General features: G+C 39.6%; 1 protein-coding gene across 1 annotated transcript; it reads right to left on the bottom strand.

The window, feature by feature from the left end:
• Positions 1 to 62: 62 nt before the first annotated feature.
• On the bottom strand, positions 63 to 9,448 carry tspan4b (tetraspanin 4b). Its single transcript, XM_030058323.1, has 8 exons — positions 9,092 to 9,448; positions 6,555 to 6,624; positions 5,341 to 5,532; positions 4,819 to 4,893; positions 4,421 to 4,516; positions 3,535 to 3,648; positions 3,058 to 3,141; positions 63 to 1,267 (listed from the first exon to the last, which is right to left on the bottom strand). The coding sequence occupies exons 2-8, from the start codon at positions 6,621 to 6,623 to the stop codon at positions 1,199 to 1,201; spliced, it is 699 nt and encodes a 232-aa protein (XP_029914183.1). The 5' UTR covers position 6,624; positions 9,092 to 9,448; the 3' UTR covers positions 63 to 1,198.
• Positions 9,449 to 11,177: the final 1,729 nt, after the last annotated feature.

Genomic DNA, 11,177 nt, shown 5'->3' with positions numbered 1-11,177 from the left:
TGAAACACAGAGTTGAGTTTTATATAGAAATTTTTATACTTGAGTTTTCCACACATGCACTTTCAACCATGGCAATAAAAAGTTCTTCCAGGGGCTACAAGGGGGTTGCAATAACATCTTTACTTACTGGTGTAGTGCACTGTACATATGTGAAGTTTGTGCTTATACACTGGTTGACACACATTCATGGTTCAAAAACAACAGAAATATGGTGAGATGTGTACTTATCTGCAATGTTTTACATATTTACATGAACTTGCCTCTGTGTGAAGATGCACAGAAGCTCACTGTGTAGTTCTACGAAGAGGATACAGCAGAGGAGATATTCACTACGGGCATTTAATGCTATGATGTAAGAACAAAGTACAACTGTGTTTCTGTATTTATTGTCTGAGACTGATGTGCAAGCTTTTAAGATCTTTTAAACATTGTTTTTATTAAAGTATTTGTACAGAATTTTGTGTGGTCTTTTTGCCTACTATAGGACAGAAAAGCTAATGTCATGCAAGGCCTGCTCAGCTACAACAAAAGTGAAATGATAGTTCTGATTAACATAAACATAGGAGATGGTTCTCTAATTTAAATGTGCAATCTAGTCAATTTTCACTAATCAAATTTGTAACATCAAGTTATTTACCCGAGTGAAAACTTAAAACCCAGCATCCTCTGGAGACCTAACAATTTATTACTGTATTTGAATGAATTTCCATTTGAAACTCCTGATTTTCTGATTATCCTGTTAACAAAAAATGATCTAAATGTCGCTCTAATATATGATTTTAAAAAAGATGCTACATGTTCATGCAGTTCAGGTTGAACCCTGTGACATCTGAACTCTAAGTCAAGCCCTTGCTTGCCCCTAACCCACCCAAAACTGACAGACTGCACATTGTTGAACCAGAGTTTTAGTGCAATCGAAGCTATTTTCCTCTTTCCTCCTGTTAGATGCATTCAAATTATTCAGTTATTAGTAAAGCATCTTCATACTTCATGCAACAAGGAAAAAAACTCATCTTTGTGGGCAGAAACTCTGTTGGGGGTAGTCTTTCAATCTGATGTGTTATGACATTTGAGGCACAACGTAGGATCATATAAGCCTGGATCGAAAGTTTTTGAAAATTTCAATCACGGTGGTGGTATTTTCAGATCCCATAGGAGTCCATTATAAGTATTCCTGTCCAAAAGCCTGTGAATAGAATCAGTCCAAGTACTTTTCAGCACCCACAATTTGACAGTACATCAGCAGGGAGAAAGCGAGGGCCAGGATCTGACAAAGGAAGATAAAGCACAGGTCAAATAAATCAAATTCATAGCAAGAAATAAATAGTTCTCAGTTATTAAAATGTATAGACACACTGTCCCGTAATCATTATGTACGCCACAGATATTATTGTAAACACCCTGGTGTTCTTCCCAATAAACTGATTTACATGACCATACCTACACTCTGTGGCCACTTTATCAGGTCCACCTGTACAGTCTAATGCAGCTCAGCTCTGCCATAAATCCTACCTTTTAACAAAGTGTATAATGTTCAGTTTGTGTTGAAATTGTGGAGAATGTGTCAATTTAATTCTGTGTTTATTACTGAGGTTGTAGTTTATCTGTACTGTCTTGTACTGGCCTACATTATACTGAGAGGTGTTTCTAATTTTTTGTCCTAACTATTAATACATACATAAGGGGGGACAGAATAGTAGAAACAGCTGTCAGTAAATTGCAGTCCAGTCCAACAGCAGCACTAACTATGAGCTCAATGCCAAACATAGAAGTGAATGAACACCTCTGTTACTGTGACAACAAGACAAGCTGAGCATTATAGGCAGCAGGAGAGGAAACTTTATGGCACAACAGTTGGATTGGATTGTAATAGAGTGTACAGGTGGACCTAAAGTGGCCACTGAGCATATATAGTCACAGTTAAGTCTATTAGTCAAAGTTTAGTCAAAGAATTTGCGCTCATGATAGATTAAAATTTAACCCTTTGATAGAATTGGAGCATGCACCATTAGCACAAATATCTGTGTAGATTATTTGTGAGAAACTATTAAAAAAAAACCCATTAACAGCAAAGCAGGCTTGCCTACCAAAGTAGAGTTTTAGTTCAACTCACACAAAAGAAAAAAAAGAAGAAAAAAAAAAAAACATTTTGCCCTTTGCAGATTTCTGTCTGAACCACTCACTTGAAAATCTTAAGCTTGATATCTCATTTTTTCTTGGCTCTTTGCATATTTCTTTGAACTGGTTCAGAAAAATCACACCTATACTCTTGTATTTACCTTATTGTTCTTTTTTTGTGCTATTTAACCATTTCAGTGGATTAAAGATCCAGTAACTTCTACACTTCAAGAAAATAGTTTTACTGCTGACAATTTTTGAAAAATTGTGCCACAGATCAAACTCCACCTTTGTTAATTTAGCAATTTGATTGGATAAAAGTGTTTATTATTAAGAATGCTAGCTGGGGGGAAGTCCACCTCAGTGTCAGGAGGCTAACAGTTAGCATGTGGAGCATCCAGACAGAATCCAGCACTCAGTAACAAATAGAGCAAGATAGCACCACTACTGTCCTACATTACAATTTTTTTTTTCAGTGACCATGTATTTTCTGAATAATCAGATATAGATATTTTTTTTATTTTTTGTAAATTGCAAATTTTAATATTCGATTGCATTCCACCATCATTTCATAGACTTTATAGACTTACACCAGTTTACACTAATTGCTTTTTCTATTGCTAATACTTCCTACTCCTAAGAGCTATGACTGATCCTAGTACTACTACTAGCACTGCTACCACTACTACTACAGTAGTACTACTGCCAAAGTCATCTCTTTGCATCATAGTTTCTGCTACTTTCAAAATCCATTTTCTCTCATTAAGACACTTTTCCCCCTGTCTTGTGGTTTGAATTTAGCACTTGGTGTGTATGGCAGAAGAAAAATGTAATCTACACTGACAGTTCCCACAAAATGCATAGATAGATAGATGGATAGATAGAAAAAATTTGCATAAGGCAAAAAGCTGATTTACTAACAAATAAAATGTTTCCTACCTGCACAATGCCAATGCACACTCCAAACACCAGGACTGAGGGGATGTTGTCTAGGAGCCACTGCCTTGCCTTCTGGTAACATGGCTGCAGGACAGAGAGGAATAATAATGAGTCAAATGGTGTTAGCACAGAGGGAGGCCAATTGAAACGTGATGCAGAAAGAAGTGGTGCCAACTGGGTCGTGTGTGTGTGTGTGTGTGTGTGTGTGTGTGTGTGTGTGTGAGAGAGAGTTGGGGTTGGTCTTTGGAGGGAAATTTTATGAGAAATGTTGGTGCTATGAGCAGAAATTGCATCATCCCAGTGTGGGCCATTCCAAGCATTTCTTAAATGGATCCACACACACATCTGGAACAAATCTGGAGTTAGTTCTCGAGAACCAGGCTGAAACATCTCCTGTATAATTAGATGAACTGTGATCTCCCCAGACTCTTTGCCCCCACCCCCATACCCTCACAGTATTGGAGAAGCAAAACTGACCTCACTCCATCCTTCATCACACTGGTTTGTCCCGACGGAGCAGCAGGATGAGGGCAGCGTTCCATTCAGCACATCATACCAGTCTGTTTTGTTACTTACTCCACAGCACTTGAACTGAGGCAGAGAGAAGGAGGGGGCTGAAGTTTGACTCATGCAAACCTCCTCTAGAGCAGTAGCACTGAACTACAAGACCTGAAAAGAGCTCCATTTTTTTTTTTTTATGGGTGTGGATACACTATTGATGCGTCAGTCTTGAAAACATGGCTCTATATGGCGCTTTAAAGCACCACACCAGTAATTTTGCATGTTCAGTGTAATATTTACAAAATGAAGGAACATCACCAAAGGTTTTCCTAAAGCAAGTATCGTATTGTAGAGCTCCAATATCATTTTTTCTACCTTTTATCCAGCTGTTGGTTTCCATTCACTCCACTATGATATGAAATTGAACTTTGAGAGACTTCAGACTTTCTTCAGGTCAGTATTCCATCACCATCATAAAGTCGTCCACATTAGTTTTGCTAAAAGCAGCAGCACTGTTGGTTTTCACAGCTTTTGTGCTTTGATGACTTTTGGGGGGGACTGTCCACCATTATAAGATGGCTGTTTCAACCAGATTCAAATTTGAAAATTGAGGGATTTTGATCATGTGCTGAAATGTTGAATTGCATGTTGTGTGAAATCTTTAGCACCCCCGCATGGTTTGCAAAATGATCTGTTGCAATATAAAATCTGGCGAAACTGTCATAGACAGGCCAAACATTCAAAATCACTGGTGAGGTGAAATCCACAGAAAATCCAAATGATGCTAAAAACGGATAAGCCGTGTATGAACACAAGATAAGAAGCCATGAGTAGTTTAATCATGGGACCAAACACTCCTCACCATTTTCTGGACATTGTCCCAGGATTTCCTCAGTCCATCATCTGTTGTGTAAATCATCATCCCTTCCTTTAACTGGCCTTGTGCTTTGGAGTCCAGCTAAGATGAGGAGAATGCACAGAGGAGAGTGAGAAATTCATGAATCCATCCTATCCATGCATCCAGTTTCAATCAGTCTATACAATGAATTAGAAAAGCTGTAAGAAGCTTTTGATTATTGAGTATATGATTTAGTCTACATCAGAGCCGCTTCACCAAATAGAACAGATGCTTATGACATTTGGAAATACTCACAAGCACAGTACAAGTACATCAAAACTCTTTATAATTACAGGACTTAAGCAAAGAAGGCCAGTTGCCTTGTGGCTGTTACATGGTGGGGGCGTAGGCGGAGCGCTCACCTCCTTGTGAAAGATGTGTATGACCAACACGAGAGTCACCTCAGTCAGGACCAGGAGCAGGAGGATCACAAAGAACTGCAGACAGAGAGGGGATTGAAGCTCATTTCTTAATGGACTACTAAATGGCCTTTAGTTATCTGAATGATCCGTAGTAATATTAGCGACACTGAAAATATGTCACCTTCAGTGTTTCTCCTACCTTTAAAGAAAAAATAAAGAAGTGTTCATAAGAGTAAAATCCCATATCACCATTTCCATGTCTTATTCCACAAAAGTATTCCTTTACTCATTTTGAAAATTTTATATAACATTTCACTCCAAAAGCTGGTAATTTTTCAGAGTGTTAGCTGGGGGGAGGTTCACCTCAATGGCAGGAGGCTAACAGTTAGCATTTGGAGCATCCAGCCACTGTCCAGCACTCAGTAACAATGAGATCCCTTTATCCCTTTATGAATAAAATATCTACAAGGTCTCTGTCATGTATGAGTTGCCATTTGTGTTGCTGTAATGCGCCCATCTCACCGTGATCAACAGGCAGCGCTGCTCCTTCATTGCGCCAAGACAACCCAGGAAACCAGTCACCATGGTGATGCCACCGGCGACAAGCAGCAGATTAGCAGCCGACAGGGAGGGGAACGACAGCGGCAGGGAGGAAAACTCTGCTTGCGTGAAGGACAGCCAGACCCCAACACCAAACAGGCCACAACCTCCAAGCTTTTGAGGGAAAAAACATAATTGACTCTCAAACCTGTATCACAACTCTAGTTTTAGTCAATAGTATTTTATGTCTTGTAGAGAAGGATGAATGTCCACAATTTGAAAAGACTGGAGAATTCACGGGCAGGAATAGCTTTTTCTGTTGTAGAGTGGATCGTACCTCAGTTAGAGAAAGGACTGAAACAGTGGTTTGGCAAAAGTACTGCCTCAAGCTGGGGCAAAAATCAACTAACCAATAGGCTTGAGTTTTAGTTTGTAGTCCAATAAAACCAATAAAACAGCAAAGGATTCTATTCCAGGCAACTTGAATCCAGTGCAGCCAAATTTTTTATTTATAAAGGACTGTTTTGTCAGCTATTTTATGGTCGATTCATGCAAATAAGCTTTAGTGTTGTTTGTTAGCTCATGAGCAGAAAATACTATTGGTAAAGAAGCTGTGCAATGTTTTTTGGGAACGGGGTCCTGGTTCTGTTTATTTAGACCTGCTTTTATATGCTGTTGTGGTGCCAAATCCTGCTTTAATAGGGCCTTGTTCCCTTTATCATGGTCTGTTTTTGAGTAACGCAGTTGAATTTTGGCTGGCGGATCCCGATTGAATGCAGATGCCTTTGACATAGAAGCCACGGTACATAATCCAGAGCTTGATTAAGGACCACAACAAAATCTAGGCCTGGTTCACCAACAGCCTGTTTTTACTGAACTCGTCTCAGTGACTCAGTGAAGTCTTATTAGAAGTGAATGGGTCTTACTTGTCCTTCCTAGCATCACCATTTTATTGTCCTGGAAGGGGTTTGTTTGCCCCTTTGACCCTGGGAGCGGTGCAGCTTCTGGTAAGGTCTGCTCCCAAGACCATGTGAGCCATGGACCAAACAGGCACCTCGCGTGGATTAAGGAGACGGGGCGCTCTCCTGGAGCCATAGAGCCAGGCCCGGCTTTGTGTACCCAAAAGTCTACAATTGACTTTGTAGCTGTTTCATCAGACCTGCGGCCGTATGTCTCTGAGATCTATAAATACTAACCCAGAAGATGAGGTTAAAGATGAACATCAGGTATTTGACACAGCACAGGCACTTGCGGGACACTGACATCCTATGGGAAAAAGAATAAAATGGAAAGAATGAGAGGTCTAATTGCCATGCTTATGTAAATATGTCATTCTTGAAATATTTTCCATGACACAGGTACTATAAGATACGTACAATACAGGAAAGTGTACTCATGGTTGTATGTGGTTAGGAAATGTAATTGTGGAAGGTATCTTTCAGGACTTGCTGAGATACAGAGACAGAGAGTGTGTGTGCAGGGCTGAGGAATCTGTGATTTTGTTAAAGCAGAAAACATTTGTCAAGTTTTGTCAGGGGTATATGTTTCGCAGCAGGATGTATAAAAGTATTATGCAGCATACATACTGCAGTTTGGGAGAAGAATGGGTTTTTAAAAAAATTATATTAATACTGATAATCTAAGACTGAGGTAGTAGTTAGAATAGCTAATATTTTGTAGCTTGAAAGCGGGCCATTTTCATGCTGAAAAATTACTATTCAATATTCAGTCATTTCCCCTCAAGTTTTGCTCTTGGCAGGTTGCAAAAACTGTCTAACAATTTAGAGCATGGCACTCTGAATTTCCCCACCATTGTACATGAAACTCCCTTAAAGGGACAGTTCACCCATTTTGAAAAATGTGATATTATTATTCAGTTCAGGGTTTGATATGCAGCTGTGGCCTGGGAGGATCAGTGTGTTGGTCCTTATCCACACCACTTAGACTCCTGCCTAATGGCTCTTTCTGTTTCCTCATCCTGATTTATCAAATGAGTGATGTTTGTGATTTTTCACCCCCATAATACATGTATAAATGTCAGATTGTCATTTATACTTAGACATAGTTGCTACCCATGATGCTGGGGATAGGAAGTATGATATTTCTGTTTGATGCCAGTGTTTTTCTTTCTTTCTTTTTTTTAAATAGAGTTTTTATATCCAAAAAGCTAAAAAGCTTTTCATGCACAAGAAGAGTTGCCTTGGATTATCTGTACGTTCTCATGGAAATATTTTCCCCGTAAGTCCAATGAGCACCTTCTTTTGTCATGGTATGAATCTTTTTTACATGAAATGTTGACACGCTGTAGCCTTCTCCTATTCTTCCTTTTTTCAGAGTTTTTATATCCTTGTTACTGAAGTTTCAATGTCCAAGACAAATTACCCTTCAAGGACAATAAAGTTTATCATGCCGTATATTTCATGTGGGTTTGTGTGTGTTTGTACATGAGTGTATTGGCAGTCTGAAGCCAGCCTTGCTGACAGAGTGGTCCTCACACTGGCCAGTGACCCCACACAGGAAGTCCAGCTGCTGACAGGAAGGAAGCTCCCTCCCCTGCTTACAAGACCTAATTATATTACTGTAAATGGTGCCTGAGCCATTCACCACAACCAGTCCAATGGTGAGACAGAACTGTGACTCATAACATAGTTCAAGGTACAGCTCATCCATACGGTCCCCCCCTCATAGCAATGTGATCCTGAGGTATGGATGTGTTAAACCACAGTGAATACCACCATGATAAAGTAATAACAATGCTGATAATAAACAAAACATTTCTATAGCATTTTTTAAGTTCTAGTTGAAAAAGGCTAATCTAAAAGGCTTTAGATTTTTACAATGACCAAACAATCTTTTTTATTAATTTATTTAGTGATTTATTAGCTTTGTAGCTTTATTTGTCTGTGACAGAAAGGCACACAGTCATTCAACAGCTGAAACACAAGGAAACTGCTCCAAAGTTAGCCTAAAAGGCCAATTTTCATCTTGTGATCGAAAACTAAAATCTACTGACAGAAACTGAGATACCTGAAATGTGTTGCTCCCTATCACCTTTGCCATCTTATCCAGTATAGCTCCAGATTTTACATTCTGATCACTCCACACTTGTAAATCTCACTCATTTTGTTCAGTTTCACTGATGTGACTGTCCTACCCAGCAGGATGACATATATGGGATTTAAAACTGTGTAGTATGAAGACAATTTTCCCGTGCACATTGTAGGTGTTACTTGGATAATGCAATTTCTGTGAAGGTACTGAGAAACTATTAGTATTATTTTTTAATTTCTCTTGAAAAACAGCTTTGATGCCTTTTAAATTTAAAGGACCATGCCAGTGATTTTAAATGTTGACGCTGACAACATTTTAGCCACATTTTACATTGCAACAAACCATCCTGTTGCCTGAAAGATTAGCAGAAACATGAAGTACATACATTATGTGGATGTAGCCCTAAACATGCAGAATCACTGATATGTGTGTCCCTCTGTGCCACAGGGGAGCAGAACTACAAGTACAGCATGTGTTTTTTTTTTTTACAAGAAAGGTGAAGAAACTGCATACAGCAACTCTTTGCATGAAATATGAACTCAAATATGCATGAATTATTCGTTATTACACAGGTTTCCATTAAAAGTACTGGCTTTAACATGGGACTCGATGGATGCCTTCATACATAATGGGTATTGTCTCTCTGGCTTTTGCATAGATCTGCAGATTAAACACACCGTACCTGAAAGCTGGGATTCTCAGATTAATAACGAAGCTTTTCTTATTCACGCTCCTCTTCTTGACTCTTCAGCCTAGTTTTACTTCTTTGGTTTGTTTCCCTTGTGAAATATCCCTTGTGGGTTGGAAGCTGACATCTACCAGCTGGCCTTTTTCCTCTCTTCTTTTGTGTGTTGGTAGTCTTCAGTTTTTTAACCCTTCTTTCCTGCACTTTTGCAAATAGGCTGTCCTCTTCCTCGATCTGTCACTTTCTAGATAAAAATGACTCTCAGCGCTTGGTTTTCTGACTCGGTTTGTTTGCCCTCTCTTTTCCCCGCTGTTAACCAGACCTCTCTTTCTGTTTCGCGTCTTCCCTCTCAATCCTTTCCAGATGTTTGTGTTGTTGCCTCTGTCTTTTCCCTCTTGCCCTCCCCTTCCCATTCCTGTCTTTTCTTTGCCCCTCCTCCAGCACAACTTTCAATCCTCATTCCGACCTCATTCCCCTTTCCCACTTTTAAGACAAGTTATCAACTCATTTACATGTTATTATAGATTATATTTTCTAACATATAAGCATACTTTTCTCTCTTCCTCTGTCTGTCTGTTTGATTCTCTCTCTCTCTCTTTCTGTCTCTTACACACACACACACACACGCACACACACACACACACACTTCCTCCCCTTCCTGGCCAAATGGTCGGTGAGGCCAAAACTGTGGGGGTTTTGCCAAGTGGGAAGTGGAACATTAGCCACAGACTTCTAACAAGGTCACCCTAAACACCGCGGTGGTCTGAGCTGAAGCAGGCGGGTGCCATGACGAACCCCCAGGAGCAAACTTTTTCACTTGTCTTTTCCACTCAGCAGCACCGTCCATCTGCCCCTCCCTCCCCCTTCCCATAAACAATAGGGTCACAAATTGGTTACGTCATAGTTCATCGCAAAAGGCGGCATTGCCAGAGAAAACAGTTGAAGCTATGTGCTATTATCCTGTGTATGGTGATCAAACTTTCGGCTGACCAAAGCAAAACTGTGACCCATGACATATTTTAATACAATAGACCTGTCTGGTCTACATACTGTACTGTGTGTTTCTGTGGGCATGTTTCACAGGCCATGTTTACAATAATACATATTACATTGTCTATGGAGTTCCCACACACTATTAATTGAAATATCAAAATGTCTTCATTAAAGGACCATTCCAGTGATTGTGAACACTTGGCCCATTTAACACATTTTACATTGCAACAGACCATTTTGCAAACCATGTGGGCATGCTAAATACTTAACACAACATTCAATTCAACATTTCCACACAAAATTAAGATCCTTCAATTTTCAAATTTGAGTTTTTGGTTGAAACAGCGACTTTATAATGTTCTGCTTCTATGGCTCACATAATTGGCTGTGTAAGCAAACATTTCTCCAGGAACTATTTCCTGATGGAAAAGACAACAGTGCTGCAGCTTTTAGGAAAACTAACACGGGCGACTTCATCACAGTGATGGAATACTGGTGTGAAGAAAGTTTGAAGTCTCTTAAAGTTCATTTTCATTTCATAGTGGAATGAATGGAAACTAATGGCTGGAGAAAAGGAAAAAAGAAAAATGACAGAGTTTTTTACTATGTCTGCTTGCTTTGGGAAAAGATAACTAGAAAAGTGAGATGCCAATGACAGCAGAGACTGTACTGTGATTTTGACTGTGCTGCTGATTTTCCCTTTCCACCAAACAGGAAACACATTACACTCAGCCACTACCACCAACTTCTGGGGTACAGAATCCGTATTCCATCCTTGCTTACAAGCTGTAAGATGTCAGTGAGGCTTTCAACAGCGGCTGTGACATATGGGGACATTGGATTGCCCCCATATGAGAAAGAAGCCAAAATCCCATTCTGGAGCTGTATGTGTATAGATTACAAGACAAGTTTGCTATTTTGGAAACTCATCCCTATTTACAGATTATCAGGCATCATCTTCAGACAGAGAGAACATCATTTCATTGACTGTGTCAGTATTGAACCCAATATTGATGTGCTACGAGCTCCCACTCGGTTACAACAGCCATCAGAGGGGCAATCATAAATGGCTTTGAAAAACTAAGATAAT

This window comes from Myripristis murdjan, chromosome 8, assembly GCF_902150065.1.
Source record: "Myripristis murdjan chromosome 8, fMyrMur1.1, whole genome shotgun sequence".
Lineage (NCBI taxonomy): Eukaryota > Metazoa > Chordata > Actinopteri > Holocentriformes > Holocentridae > Myripristis > Myripristis murdjan.
The sequence above is the reverse complement of the archived record's forward strand: the minus strand, read 5'-3'. Positions and strand labels throughout refer to the sequence as shown.

What these genes read in the sequence shown, in the direction of transcription:
- tspan4b (XM_030058323.1), bottom strand. Translation starts at nt 6,623, where the DNA reads ATGTCAGTGTCCCGCAAGTGCCTGTGCTGTGTCAAATACCTGATGTTC. An exon ending in TCTTTAACCTCATCTTCTGG is followed by an intron (nt 5,533 to 6,554) that starts GTTAGTATTTAT and finishes TTCCCTCAAAAG; the next exon opens with CTTGGAGGTTGTGGCCTGTT. An exon ending in TACACATCTTTCACAAGGAG is followed by an intron (nt 4,517 to 4,818) that starts GTGAGCGCTCCG and finishes TCCTCATCTTAG; the next exon opens with CTGGACTCCAAAGCACAAGG.